This window comes from Plectropomus leopardus, chromosome 23 (genome assembly GCF_008729295.1).
Source record: "Plectropomus leopardus isolate mb chromosome 23, YSFRI_Pleo_2.0, whole genome shotgun sequence".
In the NCBI taxonomy this organism is placed as follows: Eukaryota; Metazoa; Chordata; class Actinopteri; order Perciformes; family Serranidae; genus Plectropomus; species Plectropomus leopardus.
Genome location: NC_056485.1, coordinates 20386868 through 20403983, shown reverse-complemented (window position 1 = coordinate 20403983; position 17116 = coordinate 20386868). Strand labels below are relative to the sequence as shown.

Here is a 17116-nt window from a genome sequence, read left to right as displayed (position 1 = left end):
AATCTTATATTCACAGTACTTTTACAGTCATCTCACACAAGGAGAAAAAAGTATTGTTTTAAACTGAGCTTCAACTTAATTTCTGTTCAGCCCCTTTGCAGGTCGACGATAATACGAAGGAATGCAGAATAAATAGGCCAATAAGTTCAATCATTGATCCAAACAGACACGCAAATGTGCATTAATATAATAAAATAAGCCGAGCCGTGTGTTTTTATGGAAATGAATTAATATGTTTGGGTTTGAGACTGTTGTTCAAACACAACAAGTAATTAAAAGATATATATGTGGGCTTTGGGAACATTTTTTTTGTTTACTTGTTTGAGATAACTTCTTCACATAAGAAAATAATTTGTTCACATAAGACAATAACTTGCGCACATGATAATAACTTGTTCCCAAAACATAACTTGTTCCCACAACATAACTTGTACGCAAAATAACTTGTTCCTCGAAGATAATAATTTGTAGCAAAAGATAATGACTTATATCAACAACAAATTAACTTGTTCCCAGAAGATAATAGCTTGTTCCCAAAAGATAACTTGCTTGCTTAAGATAATAGCTTGTTCCCACGAGATTATAAGTGGTTCCAAAAAGATAAAAACATGTTCACACAAGATAATTTTTTTACACAACAAAATAACTTGTTCCCAGAAGATAATAGCTTGATCCCAAATGATAACAACTTGTTTGTGTACGAGCCCAGCTTGCTCCAACAAGATTAGAAGTGGTTCCCAAAAGATAATGACATGTTCAAACAAGACAATAACCTGTTCCCACAATATTATAGGTGGTTCCAAAAAGATCGAATCATGTTCACAACTTTTTTTGCACAATATAATAACTTGTTCCCACAACATAATAACAACACAAGGTGATAACCTGTTCCCAGAAGATAATAGCTTGTTCCCAAAAGATAACAATTTGTTTGCACAAAATCTTGCACCAAAAAAATCTAAATCAAAAAGAGGCCTTCTCAAAAAGGTCATGTATGATATCACTTCCTGTCACAGCCTCCCACAAACAAATAATACGAACATTGCAGGCTTGCAGCTCGAATGCACGTTGAACGATGAGTGAATGACGAGTTTCCCGCTCGCCACGTCATGCTCTGCTCGGTCTGTAGTTTATTAGTGCCGCAAAGCGCTTAAAGAGTGATGCATCTGTCTTTTAGTGCGTCTCTGGCTCAACAGCTTCCTGACTCGAGCGCTCATTAGTGAACATTACAACCAGTCACACATCAATATTGATGATAAGTGATGTTGCTCAGCCGCTGGTCTGTTCCTGTCTAAATGAGTTTAGACGGATCATACTTCCTCTTTAAAAAGTGTAACCCAGTGGGAAACCACTTAGGGAAAGAAGAACAGTGTGTTTGGACATTGGATGGCAGATTTTGTCTGATTTTTTGTGGATATAAATCATCAAAACTCAAACCTACAGGGTGAAAAGTAAAGTAACAATAATCTATGTACCTGATTGTTTCTGTATTGGTTATCTTGTTATTTCTCAGCTGTTGATGCACACAGAAATAAATAATTAATGTGCATTTTCCCGACAAAGACAGACAGAGCGCAGAGAGGAAGGAGACAGTGAGGAAGTTTAAGGAGGACAAATCAATTGATTGATCGATGAAGAGAGTGACAGGTTGTCAGGACAATTAGGATTTAGTGGTGACTTTTGACTGTTAAGTCTATTTATTCCTGTGAGAGACAATTTTGGCAGAGTGACAGCTTGGAGGTCTGGTCAGGCAGTAAGAAAGAAAGATAGGTAGATAGATCCCAAAATTTGTCTAAATTAATGTCAAGAAAAAGGCAGTAACAAGGCAAAGGAAAAATAAAGTTGTACCTTCGACCAGCTCGTCCATACTGGTGATCTTCTTGCTGCCATCTATAGTGTAAATCGAGCGCACCCCTTGTGGCAGATGCAGGTTATCCGCCAACGAACGCGTCAGCTCCATCAGCAGTGCATCATAGGAGCGGAACCGGTCGCTGGAAACAGCGTACACCAGACCCTTGAAGTACCGGTCTCCGTTGCGGTAGAATCGCACCTTTTTGGCCCGTTTCTCCGAGGTGAGCGCCTGCAGGGTTCGGGTCCGATAGTAGCTGCAGTTGGCGCTGTGGGCGGGGCTAGGGACCAAGCTGCTGCCCCTGGAGCTGGGGCCGGACCCGCCGCCGCCAGCGCTGGCGGTGGAGTCATCTCTCTTAGTGCGGGTGGAGCGCCCCCGGCGGACCTTTTCGCGTTCGTCAAAGTGCTCCAGCTCGAGGGTCTTACTCAAAGACATGGTGAATACTGCTCTAGTGGATTTCTGCAAAGTCACTTCAACGAAAAATTCATTTTCCAATAACGATAACTGCAACTCTTACCCTGGTCACCTGGTTTCTGGCTTGTTCCAACAAGAATAACTTGAGTTTGCGCTTCGTGACTCGCCTGTACACTCAGTAGCTTTTCATAGAGTATTTTTATGATCCCATTGGGAGCGATGTAGAACTGGTAGCCTTTTTGTAGACACAGTCGTCCCCCAAATGTGGTTTTAGATTCTCAAACACCAGCTGTAATCCTTTTGACGTTCAACATACAGACTTCTCTCCAGCCTTGTAGTCAGTTGGCATCACTGAGGACCAGTATGAAGACAAATGGACCCAAAAATGATTTTATTTTTGGCGGTCTTTTTGGTATCTGGTTCTGGTTGTTGTAACTGGTGCAATCCAGGTGTAATACAAGTAATAAAGTAGCAGTATCCGTATGGAGACCAAGGAAACCTGTTGTAAATCCAGTGGTATCCTCCTTAAGTCCTTTACCAGAAGAATCCTAAAATTCAGGTATTTTATTGATGATTTAATCCAGAGGGATCAGGTTGGGGTTCTTGCTAAAGGCCATTCTGATATATTGATGCCTGTATATGGACATTATCCATGTAACTGGAGCGGATTTGTCCTAGCAGTGACCTTCCTGCAGCGGTAACTCCAGTGATCTGGCTCTAAACCCGGTGCATTGTTGTGCAGACCTGGTCAAAGCCCGCTGATTCCCAGCAGTCCCACTTTACACCTGGCACGATGGTTTGCCGTCCTGGTAATCCCGCCTTTTTGGGGGTTTCTGTCCAAGTCACACTTCCAGCATCCTCCGACATCCCTTCATCACTGATTAAAAAAAAGGGATGACAATCACATGGTTTACACATCAGATTCAAACTTTATTCAAACAAAATTTCTGCAAGCTGGAAAAAATAAAGAGAGACAAAACGTGGGGAGAAGAATAAGAAATGTACGTAATCGTAAACAGAAGTTACCATACATCAGTTTGTACGTGACGACGCTACATGACGTCAATGGGTACAGAAAATAAATTTGCTGTTCTGTTGCATTAAAGGTCATTAATGGAAAATTAGTGCAAAAATTAGACACACACACACACACACGATTTATTCCATGATTTTAACAGCCCTGTTTGTCATATTAAAGTTGGTGTAGGATACCAGTGGATTTACAGCAGAGTCCCGTTACGTTATTACACCTGAATTACACCTGGTATTACAACCAGGACCAGGTATCAAACATTTTATCAAAAAATGTTTTTTGGGTCTACTTTGTCTTCATGTTTGTCCTCAACAATGCCAACAAGACTACAAAGCTTTTAAAAATGTCATTATGAAATTCCACATGACTTTTCCAGGTTTTCCATGACCATGGGAGCCCTGCAAGACAGATCTAATTGATTCCATAGACATGCAGCCGGCTCACTCAGCCGCCATGGTGCAGAAAGAGAGCAGGATTTGTACTGAATTCAGTTATTTGAGGATGCTGAATACAGTCCTGCATTAAAGTAAGGTTTACATTTTGAGCACAATTACACACAGACTTCCCTCTGGACAGCATCTGGTAGCTTTTGCATGCACGTTATTAATGTAACCATCATGCAAAAGAGGTTGTAAGTGAAATACAACCACCTTGCTTTAGTGAAATTAAATTTCCTGCAAGGCCAGAGTGAGAAATTCCCATTGATTTGCAGTCAGGTTGAATTTACCTGCAGCCAGGAGCAAAATAAAAGCTTCTGCATCAAATGGTTATAAAACCTGTGAGCTGTTTTTGTCTTTATCTGATAAACGAATTGACTTTATCCATCTATCCGCCCAAATACTGCTAAGCTGCTGACAGCGCCATTCACACACTGAGAGGGAGGCACCTACCAATAATGCCGTGAAACCGGTTTGTTGCTATGGAGGCTTTCTCCTCTTCCCCGCCGGCGAACCGGCGCCGTGTTCGGCTACTTTCCGGCGGATCCAGGCGGACTCGACCGCTACGACCGAGCCGAGCCGGTCCCGCTGACCTGGGATTCAGGGATGCGGCGGCGGCAGGCTACACCGGCGGAGGACCGGGATGCACCGAGACAGGCGGCGGACAGCAGCATGGCCGCTGCAGCAGAGGGAGGAGAGACCGGCTAAACACCCCCTCCCTTCCCCTCCCCTCGGCTCTGCTCCGCGGCTGTGCGTGCTGACAGAGCCGCCCTCCCTCTCTCTCCGTCTGTCTTTGTCTACCTCTCTCTACCTCTCTCTCTCCGTCTGTCTTTTGTCTGAGTCTCTCTGTAATTATATTTTGTTTTACTGTCATAAAAACTACCCAGATAATCAAATAACCTACCTTAGATACCCTACAAAAATTAAAAAAAAAAAAAATAATAATAATTTTAAAAAAAACCCATAATGTTAGGCTGTTACTTCTTTCTTTACTTTCTTTCTTTTTTTCATTAAATTAATTTAAAACTGAGTGTTGAAATGAAAAAAATACAATATTGAGACAGGAAACCATTAGCTTAGCATATCTCTTCTGCTAATCAAATAATGTATATAACCTTAAATAGCCCACAAAACATGTTTTTTTTAAAAATTACATTAGCCTGTAACTATAATCTTAAACTTTTTATTCATTAAATTAATTTAAAATTGAGTGTTGAAATGAAAAAAATACAAGAATCTTGAGCCAGGAGAGCTTGCGCACAAAACTGTCCCTTAAATGACGATATTTTTTGTGCTTATTAAATTATCCCTAAATTAATTAAAAACTGAGGGATTTACTTCTCCTTGTCTTTTTTCTTTTAAATTTAGTTAGTTTTACTGTTATAACGTCTTCTGCTTATCAAAAAAAAACATACAAACTTACATACAATATAATTTTTTTTAAAAAGCAAAAAAAAAAACCTCAGTAAAAAAAAACAACTTTGTTAGCTTGTGCACAAAACTGTCCATTAAACCACAATATTTGTGTTTGTGCTGTTATTGTCTGGTATTAGCCTATTACTGTGGCTATCTTACTCTAACTTTAACTTACTCAAAATATTTCTACTTTTTTCTACTGAACTACTACTTCAGTTCAGGTGTTTTTTTGTTTGTTTGTTTTTTGCTGTTACTTTTAATGCTTTTGTTGTTACCATTGTTGTCAGCACTGGTGCTAATGATACTGATACCACTGTAACAGATGAAATAATACTAATAATGATGATATCACCGATGTTACATTTGCAACAGTACTAATAATAGCCTAATAAAATATACATTTTCATCAGAAGGTTACAAAATAGACTTGCACATTTAGTGAGAGCCAAACCTAATAAATAAATGATGGTAAATTACTATAATGGTTTAAGTAATGAATAATTTTCTGTCATTAGTGAGATAAATATTTAATGGACCCGTAGTGGGCATGGTTAAAGTTTTGGTGAGGGCGAGGCTATTTATGTTGCTACTTATTTAACTACTGTTAGTTTAAGTTTAAGGACCGATACTGACACCAATCTATTATCTTATATCAAATTTACAAAAGTAAATATTGGTTGATATTGGTCAATAACAAAAATTTTACAGTACAAATATACCTGCCCACTTTCTTGTTGAGATGATACTTAGAACAAAAGAAATAAGAAATAGTTTGGTACATAAGCTCCCCCTAAAAAACACAAATTTTCAATATTTCACTTTATTGTGCAGTTTAGACAAACAAGATGTGTGTTAATTAGTGCAAAGATAACGTTAGTTAACCATCATCTACACGTGGCACATAAGCATTATAATCTGATTTTTAAAATGAATGTCGCTTTTTTGATTTTTGCCTATAAAATCTGAACTCACTTACGTGTAAATCTGCATCCTCTTCCTTTTTCTAGAAGTCAGTGCTCTTATTGTGGCACACGGATGAAGAGGCCCCACCCGCCCTCAGTGAGTCTGCAGGGGGACGACAGCTGGGATGCGGAGCAGCCAGGCCGCCCCGTCCTTTATTGTCAGCCAAACCAGTGAACCATTCATCCCAATATGACAAGGTGGACAATCCATTATGTTCCTGTACACATGAACCAGTTCAGATAATACTGTCTGTTATATTGTTTAAAGAAAACAATACGTTCTCAGTTGAGATTTTGGAGGTGTTGCTTTTATTCTTTGCTTTTTTGTGACAAAAAGACAAAACAGTAAAACTGAAGAGATTACTGAAAACATGTTTGACATATAATGAAACTGGTTGGCCATTGCAATACACCAGACCACAAGTCTTTAACCAGAGTGCTTGAAATGTCAGACCATCAGCATAACAAATCAGAAGAAAATGGTCATACCCCTCCCAAAAAAACACCGAACCACAAAATGTAATAATTCCAAAAAAAGAGTGTTTTTTTCTAAGTCACTAAACTTAAGTTCTAAGTTTTCATTAGTTTCACACTAATGTGGAATAGTTCTTAAATTTCCTGAAACTGCAAACTCGCTGTGGTTTTCATTTGAATTCTTCAGACATAATTCATAATCCTACCGGGGACTAGAAAGAACAAATTTTATTTAATTCTAAACAGTGTCTTTGCTATTCTACTCCCTGTAAAACAAAAACAACAACAAACTCATTTCAATCAAAGTTCCTCTTCATAGTGTCTGGTAAAGTTTCTTCATATCAGTTTCATGACATATGAAACAAACATAGCTGCTGTAGCGTGTTTTAGGGATGACGTGTTATATAAGGAACAATGTAAGAGTATAAACGTACGACACCAAAGTTGTGTTCAGCAGGATGCTGTTCAGTAGTCACATTTAGTTAGTTGTTTGTAACTGCTTCTAAAAGCTTTGGAGTTCACAGTGGGGTATCGAGTGACATATTTTTACGTCGTAGAACAAAATGTGAAAATCTGCTCAGCTTGTGTTAACCAAAGACCTTATTTCAAATAATTAACAAAAAAACCCACTGACTCTGATAGAAGTGATCAGGAGGTGCAGAAATGTTTACTTTTTTCCAAGGTTTTAGGACTTTTTCTTTTTTTTTTGATGAATTGATTAGTTGTTTTATCAATGAAATGTCAGAAAAATGATCAAATATATAGATTAGTTTCCCAGAAATATTAATAGCATAATCGTAACACTACTTGATATTTTGCTTGAAAAATTACTAAAATTTAAAATTAATGGTTTGTCAAAAAAAGCTGCAAATTTCAGCAACAACTTTTTGATTAATGGAACTGTTCTTTCAAATAAACAGAAATACCAATAAGACATTTTCACTTATAGGATGCAAATTAAGTTTGTTAATGGAGCTTGAGACAACTTCAGTCTTTTAAAGAGCAGTTTGTTGTTGCACGACACGTTTAGACTTTATTTATGAGAACTAGCCCACACTGATGCACAGGGGTTAGAGCAAGTGTGAATACGTCGAAAAGTCGGTTATATGAGCTGACAAAAGAATGCAGAAGACCGAGTGTCTTCCAGTTCAACAGCAGGATAGAGGAGCTCATTGAACGTTGTTTTGTAGGTATGGAGGCGGGTCCGACTTTCGGAGGATACTCTATAGAAGGACAGAGTGCCAGCCGGCCAATCCAGATAAACCCCAACCCGACTGGAGCGCCATCCGAGTGGGGACACGTCTACTTTCTCGTTATTGTGCAAAACGTAATTCCCATCACTAGAGCAAACCAGACACCAAGATTTATCATTGTATCCCATCTTTAACTTTTCTGTCTTCTTCTTCTCGTCAGCTCCTCTGTATGTGACCCCAACGCTTAGAGGTCCGAACACTTCCACCTCCCAATACCAGCGCCCATCCAGACCCTGTTGACACAGCACCTGATTTGTCGTTCCTTTGTATTTGGGATTTGGCTGCTCGTCTCCCAACCGGGTCACCTTTCTGTTCTCTTCTGAGAGAAGGAGGTTCTTGTCGGCTGTGTTGGGATCCAACGTGAGCTCACAGGCATCTACAGGTAAGAAAACATTTGATTTAAAGGGAGTTCAAACCAGTTATGAACATTTATCTAGATTTGTTTGTCTTTCCTACCAAAAATATAGAGATACTTACATTTCTTGAAGCCTGGATTCATCCTGTGACTCCCACCATGATCAATGCTGTAGAGAGGAATATTTGAGTCTGAAACCTTGTTTGTAATTTAGTCAGATAATAAATTGCCTCTATAAGCACAAGTAAACAGTGAGGAAACCAAACAGATTGGCCAAAATGCAACTTTGGAACCCAATGATTTCTCTTATGTGTTTTTTTTAAAAAAGGTTTGATATCCGTATTTATTTAAATATATCTGCTAATAATGGCCTAAATAACCAGTGCACAGAAGAGGAAGTCTTAGCCCAAATATCTACTTGTTACACCAGTTCTTACAAAATATTGGCCGTTGCCCCCAGACGCTTATCCTTGTCAGATGATAGTCAATGGCTTCCAAATTGGATCTAAGGTAACCACGACTTCAGATTAGTGTTAAGATTGAAATATGAAGATAAATGTAAGCAGTAAGAAGAATTTATTTTATGGTGAAGAAAGTTTTTTATCATTTGTTTATAGAGTTGGCACTATACTACAGTCTCATCATACTGAATTTGTAGCAGTATTTCAACACTTTCCTGTCACATCAGTAGAGAAGTCAGTACTGTGTAATTACTTGAGTATGCTGAGCTTGTATTTTGGATTGTTCTTCAGCTCAGTCAGCAGCTCCTCTCCTGAATCTCCCGGATGGTTGTAGCTCAGGTCCAGCTCTATCAGATGGGAGGCGTTGGACTGTAGAGCCGAGGCCAGAAAGGCGCAGCCTTCTGCTGTGACCTGACATCCTGACAACCTGAGAAAACAGTGTTTTGACATTTATGTTTTAGCTTAAAGTCGCACTTAAACTTGTCCACCCATGGCCAGTATCTGTCACTGTACTTAATAGTAGTGTTATTACCTCAGTGTTTCCAGTCTGCAGCATTGACTCGGTAGTCCATTACACAGCAGCGCCACTCCAGAGTCTTTCAGGTCATTGTTGCTGAGGTCCAGATCTCTCAGAGCTGAGTGGGTGTGCTTGAGAGTAAAGCCCAGGTGCTCAACCAACTCTGGAGTCACTTTGCAGTCTGCTAGTCTGTTGGTTGATGTTGAAGTTATAATGCAATGACAAAACAGTAGCTTTTTTTTTTTTTTATTTTTTTGGATAGTTTTAGGTATAAGTAATTCCAACGACCACCCTTTTTGTTATTTACGACTCGCAAGAGGTCAATCAAATAATCAATATGCTTGGATCACCATTTTAGGGGGCTTTTTTTATAGCTCCTATTTCAGAGGAAGTACTGGAGAGGAAGTACTCTCCAATACAATAAGGAACCATGACTAACGTAAGTGTGCAGTAATTGGTCCAGATATAAACTGTGTTAGCTGTGTAAACAACAGACAATGCAAAACAAAAACAACAGCTTATAATGAAAGCCATCGAAGAAAAGACTGATCAATGTACCATCATCAAAGTCCAGAAATAACTGTGCGACTGTCGCATATAACGTGATTTTGGCTTGTCAAAGCCAAAGTGATGGTGCTATACCTGCTGCTCGCCATCCTACAGTACGTCGCTTCAGCGTTCTGATTGATGGTACGAATGCAAATATAAAAAAAGCCAGCCTTTGGAAGTATGCAGTTCTCAAATGAAGTCTCCAGGAGGCAGTTCCTTTAAGGGAGTCCCTAAAAGTGTTTGGTCCAAAAATGTCTACTCTTGTCATCATCTTGGTGAGAACTCATATAAATTTTTCCAAGGATCATAATTATCTTTTGTCAAAGCATCTGTATGCTTCAAACGAAGAGCTGGTGGGATCGTCAAATTGTTGGGGCTGAATCTAAAAAATGTGGTAACTTAAAACTTTAAACTGAAAATCAGATGTTCACACCAATTTTAACAAGATTTTAACTGGCAGCAGGCTTTTTGCCACGCCCTAAACTGTGGCCATACGAAACTTCATCCTCTGGGTGTGGTTGCATAACATTTGGTACAAACCAGTTCTTGAAACCTTGGTATTTGCCATTTATTCACATTGTTTGGCAGATGACATGCGTCTTCTGAATTTACTAGACCATCTAAGTGTTCAGTAAGAAAATATAAAGTTTGATTTTCTTGCAAAATATGATACGTATTACACAGAAAGTAAACTTACACAGCTTTTCTGCTGCTCCTCACAGCTGGTATCAGTCGCCTTCTGCCTTCGTCTGATGTGTTGTAACTCTTCAAATCCAACACATCCAGTTCATCCGAAGATACTAGCAGCATGTAGGCCAGCGCGGAGCAGTGCAGTGGAGTCAGCTCTGTTTTCATGCGATCTGGTGATTTGAGATATTCCTGAATCTCATTTTTGACTTTGTTATCTCTCATCTCAACCATAGTTTGGAAGAGGTTGATGCAACTGTCTGGAGAGAGGGCCTTTCTTTTGATGGCTTTGAGGTGAGTCAAGATTTTCTTGTTGATATCTTGGCTTGGTTCTGGTGATGTCAGCAGACCCTGAAGGACTCTCCGGTTTGGCTCTACCATGAGGCCAAGGAGGAATCGCAAGAAGAAGTCCAGATGGCCGTTCTTCTTCTCCAGCACTTTGTCAACAGTCATCTTTACAAGATCAAGTAAAGTATGATCTTTGTCCTTCAGATTGAGGAAGTTTCCGAGCTCTGTCGTATTGTTGTTTATGAAACAGTCATAGACAAAAAGAGCTGCAAAGAACTCCTGTACGGTCAAGTGCACGAAGAAGAAGACCTTTTTCTGGGAAAAGACTTGTTCTTCCCTCAGGACTGCTGTGCAGAATCCAGAATAGATGGTTGCTTCTTTTACGTCGATGCCACACTCTTCCAGGTCTTCATCATAGAAGATGAGGTTGTTGTTCTGCAGCTGAACAAATGCCAGTTTACCGAGTTTCAGGAGAAATTCTCTATGCATCTTCAGAAATCTCTCTTTATTTTCATCTGTCTTCTCATCGTATTTTCTGCTTCTGCGTTTTGTCTGGGTGAACAGGAAATGTGCCATCATCTCTGTTAGAGTTTGAGGAGTTTCAGCTTCCTTTGCTTCCCCAAAGATCTCTTGAAATAATACGGCAGAAATCCAGCAGAAGATCGGGATCTGGCACATGATGTCGAGAGTCTGTGAGGAGCGAATGTGCGAGATGATCCTGTCAGCGAGGTTCATGTCATGACTAAACCTCTTCCTGAAGTATTCTTCTTTTTTTGTGGGTCGGTGAACCCTCTTATCTCCGTCACCAAGCTGACAAACTCTGCAGGGATCTGATTGGCTGCTGCTGGACGGGATGTTATCCACAGTTTAGCCTCGGGAAGAAGGTTACCCTGGATGAGGTTTGTTAGAAGATTCCCCACAGATGTTACTTCACTGACAGATGATACCGGCTTGTTCTCGAAGTCCAGTTGAAGTCTGCTTTCATCCAGGCCGGCCGTCCAGGATCACTAAAACCTTGGCTTTGACAATATCTCCTGGATCTTTCAGATCGTGGACAGCAGGGTGAAATTCAGTCAGGAGCTGGTGCAAACTTTTGTTATCTGTACTCAAATTCAGCTCTTTGAAAGCAAGACTGAAAACTAAATCAAAGTCCTGGTTCGCGCTCCCCTTGGCCCAATCAAGAATGAATTTCCGTACGGAAAATGATTTTCCAATCCCTGCGACGCCCTTCGTCAGGACTGTTCTGTGACGTCTCTCTTGGTCAGGCAAAGTTTGGAGATGTCACTGATTTCGATTGTATGTTCAGAAGACTCTTGTTCCAATTTATGTTTGAGGTTGCTGAACTCGTGCTGTGGGTGCTGATTTCCACTTTCTACAGCGGTGATGTTGAGTGTTGTGTTTATGCTTTCCAGAGAAGTCTGCTGGTCACCATGACCTTCGTCCGTCACAGTGAATTGCTTTTGCATTGCTTCTTTATGGATCTTCATTGCGTTTAAAAAGATGGCTCTCTCCTGCAACAGCTAAATGCACAAGCTTTTATTCAGACTTTTAAAACACCAAAGTTTGTCTGAAAGATCTCCTATTGTGTCAGTTGGCAAAGATCTTAGTAATGTACCGAGGATTTCCTTTGAAGCAAAGGAGTGTGAATAATACCTGAAACATGACGGTGATACACCTTAGCATCAAGTTTTAAAATTAAAGTTTTAAAAGTCTCTATCGTACATAGTTTGAGCATCACTAACCACTTACAAAAGTTTGTTGTTGTTATTATGACAGTTATGGAGAGGTCGTTTAACACGGTAATCTAAAATATTGGGCCTTATGGCATAGTTGTGGTGTGCCGACCTTATCTTTAAAAGGCCTCTGAGTGTGCCCGGTGTCTAAATATTCACATGGGTAGTGCCACAACACACATGAAATGGGTGGCTGGGTCGTCCGCTAATGGCAAATTTGGTGGTCCAATCCCCAACTCTTCCTGTCAACACGTTAAATTATCCTTGGGCAAGATACTGAACCCCAAACTGGTCCCGATGGCTGTTCCAGCCCTGTGTGAGTGCGTGATTGGTTACTAAGTACCAGGTGGCACCTTGTACGGTAGCCTCAGCCACCAGCGTGTGTGAATGGGTGAATGTAGTGTTAAAACGCTTTAATACAATCTTACAATCTTTTTACCATTTACAAATAAAACGTTTAATTTTATGTATCTCCTCTGTCCTGTCCCCTGCACTGTTTTCCAATTTAACTGTGAGCACCATTTATTTTCTTTTTTGCTACCTGAAGTACTAATCTGTGACTAATAGTTTTTGGCAATAGTTACTAATAGCAATAGCCGTGTAAGCAGCACTACAAGTACTCACGTGAAGTAAACTTACATATTTCTTCCTCAGTATCTGTCTGCTGTCCACCTGTGTAATGGACAGGATCCCTAAAATCCTCCAACGACTCTGAACTTAACTCTTCACTCTGCTGTCTGTAAGAAGAAATAACAACAAATGGCACGTTAATTCTCACCGGATGCAAATAGTTAATGGAAAGACGGGAACTGAAATAAGAGCAGAGTGAAGACACATCCACAGGAGTTAAAAATGTTTCAGTTTGAGCAAAACATTCATGATTATTCTCGAGCAGATATGCACACGTGTACACAGCAGTCACAAATGGTTTTACTACATTCAGTCTTTTAATTTTGAATAAAAAATTACCTTAATGCGCTTTAAAAAATACATTTCATTTACAGAATACATTAAAATTACCTCTGTATCTCCTCAAGACCAAAATTGAGTGGTTCGCACATGGATCCATCACTCCTCCTCATGATACATTTGGGATCTGTGGACTCAGCTGCACTCTTCTGTGAGCTAAAAGAAAAGATTATCTACTAAAAAACAAACAAATTACTTTTTTTAAAAACAAACAAACTGAGTTATACTTGCATGCATGAGTTGCTTGTGCTAAATATTTGTTAAGGTTCAACTCCAGTATTCTTATATGGGTGCTACATCCACATGATGACCAAATCAGGCTATGGGAAACAAAAGTGCCTTCAAAATATTGTATAATTTCATAGAAGTTTAATTCAATGCACAACACACTGCACAAAGTTAAAGGTTAAAGGCTTTGCAGGGCACTTGTTAAGTGTATGAAAATACACTGCATGAATAGGCGTACTCTGTTAACCCTCTGAAACATGGAGAGACTTCACTTCTCTTGTGCTGATTTCAGACGCCTTTTTAGTATTTTAACCTTTAAATCCCAAAGCAAATTGTTGTAATTTCTTTCAAAAGCATGGGGAAAAAAGGCAAGTAGTAACTTGGTAATAAATGTTCCACAAACTGCAAGAAATTAGTAGATTTAGTTAATTGTTCACAATAAGCTTGCTTGATTGCTTGGCTTTAGTTACATTTCGTGTGAGTTTTGAAAGGTGGGTTTGGTTTGGGGTTATTAGTTCTTCTGTTAATGTGTATACACAAACACTTTTTCAAATCTTTTTTATTGGGTTAAAAAATATATAGGATCCATAATGATGTACTATGACAGAGGATTAAGGCCATGTTAAAGAAAAAAGTTGCAATATTTTGAGTAATTTTATGACAATAAACTCATAATATTAGGAGAACAAAATCTAATATTACGAAAATAAATTCATAATTTTACAAGAACAAAAGTCGTAATTTTACAAGAACAGAGTTGTATTATGACGAGAAGGGGGATATTATGTTAGGGAAATAAACACATTGCCAGCAAACTATAAAACAGGCGAAAGCACAGGCAGGCGGCCACTGTCCCCGGCCACAAAGGAGGCTGCTTGTAATTTTTTCTGATCATTTACAAACTTTATTCTTGTAAAATTACAACTTTATTCTCGTAAAATTATTACTTTTTTCTCACAAAATGAAGACTTATGAATGACTTGAATGACTCAATCATTTTTTTCGTCAATGTGGCCCTGAAACTCTGTCGTAATGTTACAGAAATATTATGATTTTAAAAAACATATATATATACTGTATGTATATATATATATATATATATATAGTTTTTTTAGTGTATTTCTTTTTCACTTTTTTTGTTGCTCACTGCCATTTTCCATGTTTTTGAAATAAATCCTGCTAAGTTGCTCAGGTTTCTAAAGGTTTAAAGAGGAACTTCTGGTTTCTGATGCACTTTTATCGAGTTGAAAATGGCGACATCTTCTGGACATTGTTTGGTATCACAGAAAAATAAAAACCCACCCACTTGAAGGGTAAAATGACATTACTAAAATCACCATTATTCAGTATTGAACATCACAGCTCACCTGTATATAACAAATGAAACATTGATACCTAACAGACGGCTCCTCGAAGGATTCATCAGAGGTTAAAGAGGTTTTAGCTCGCTTCCTCTTCTTTTCAGCCATTTCCTGTAAAAAAAATAATATGATATAAATCACACAGATGTTTATGGACAAATCTGAGCACAATATGAGCAGTTTTTAATCAGTATAGCATCTTTGTTTTGTGTATTTTGTCACTTTTGCGCCTGTTTAATGACAGATTATAATCTGAGATTAGGGCGTTTTCTCCACAGAATACTAAAATAAATGTATTTCTTCCTGCTGCTGAGTCAGACGAACATGGCCATGTTTGTAAATATATATGGATATAAATATATAAATAATGTCCTTTTTTTGTTTTTACCAAATCCGACTATTTTTTTTAGCAATGATCTTTCAGCACAAAGCACCACACGTGTCTGCAGGTCCACCGTCAGCTCACACGGAAACGGGCAAACCAGCGGAAATAACCGCAAACGTAAAAACGGGAACTTTTTATACCCATGAAAAGACGAAAGGAATCATAAAACGTACTTACTTCTGTGGTTTTGTCTCGAAGACAACGTCTGTCTCGTGCCAGCACTAACCAAAAAGACAACGCGTATATTAGTTTCACTTTCGACGTAATCGGTAATCAGGTTAACTTGAGTATTTCCTTTTCCTCTTTATACTTCTACTCCAGTAGGAGGTAAATATGGTATTCTTTGCTTTACTACATTTTTCGGGCAGCTTTTTCAGAGCTTTTCATCTCCTCCCCATCCAGTGAAAACTGCGTTTCTTCAGATCTGTTGATGTTGAATGATGAAGGTTTCCTTTGTGTTAAACTGAAACTGAAGGTTAAAAAGTCAAAATGAGCTCAACTATAAACATCTACAGCAGCAAAATCCCAGCTAGAAACGTTTGGTTTTAAAAGCGTTCTCAGAAAGGCTCGATGCAATTTTTTTAATAATTGGCAAGTTTTCTTTTAGTTACCAGAATATTCAGGTAACATCCTCTGTAAACATCATTTTTTCTGTTTTTGATTTTTAATTTTATTATTTTTGTTAGAATATGACAATACAGGACCATTTCATAAAAATGATGGGTAATATCCTGAAAACAAGCCTGAATGCTGCTTTTATAATGTTCCTCCGCTGTTCTCATGTAACATTGTGGGAACGTTTTATAAACAAGAACATTCCCTGATGTCACCTCTCAGCATCACCAAAACACCCTCAAAATATTAAAAAGATCTTATTGTAAACATATCACACTACATTTTCATTAAAAATGTTCTGTAATCTCAGTCCTCAAAACATTTTCTGAATGTTGCTTTGAAAACGTTCTTCCTACGTTCTCATGTAACATTGTGGGAACGTTTTATAAAAGAACATTCCCTGATCTGTGCGTTTCACCAAAACATCCTCACAGTGTTTCAGTCCAAACGTCACGTCTCAGTCAGCATTCACAGGAACATCGTTTGAAATGATGATAAACATCCTCAAAACGTCCTTTGAACATTAGATTTCAGTGTTTTTTGAAAACATCATCACAACGTTAGACAGTGTTGTGGGAACGTTCCCTGCTCGCTGTGATGCAGAAGAATATTAATCCCAAAACATAAAATATAAAAGGAAAAAACAGATTTTATTGCACTGAGTACTTTTACATTTTGAAGTAATTTTGCTGATGCACTTTTTCTTAACTATGGTTTTGAATGCAGGACTTGTACTTTTAGTGGAGTATTTTCACATGTGCTAGTTAGTACAGTAAAGGGTCTGAATCAGTGAACTGCAGTGAGTCTGAGAGCTTTTGTCTGCAGATAACGTGCACACGTTGGTGACAGTATGGTGACATCTAGTGGAGGGACACAAATAAAGATAATGTGACTGTGACTATTTGATCTGAACTGCTGTAAAATTTGGGGCTCACGCTGCATTTATTTGATTTCTTTGTTGGTCTGTGTGCGTCAGTTTGAAGGGAGTGCAGTCAAAAGAGTCGTGCAGTTGTTAATTTTGCTAACTTAATTTTACTTTCTGTTTTCTTTCAGCACAGTTTTCGGTGAAACACCCTGACACAGCAGACTTGTGAGTACGCTTTCAGTTTTACTGACTCTTTATCTTCAGA

At 38.7% G+C, this 17116-nt stretch overlaps 1 protein-coding gene and 1 pseudogene across 1 annotated transcript; both read right to left on the bottom strand.

Annotated features, from left to right (window-relative positions):
• Positions 1-1792: 1792 nt before the first annotated feature.
• On the bottom strand, positions 1793-2614 carry LOC121962482 (serine/threonine-protein kinase DCLK2-like). The gene has a single exon (XM_042512740.1). The coding sequence runs from the start codon at positions 2282-2284 to the stop codon at positions 1793-1795; it is 492 nt and encodes a 163-aa protein (XP_042368674.1). The 5' UTR covers positions 2285-2614.
• A 4082-nt stretch (positions 2615-6696) lies between these two features.
• LOC121962079 lies at positions 6697-15648 on the bottom strand (annotated as a pseudogene).
• Positions 15649-17116: the final 1468 nt, after the last annotated feature.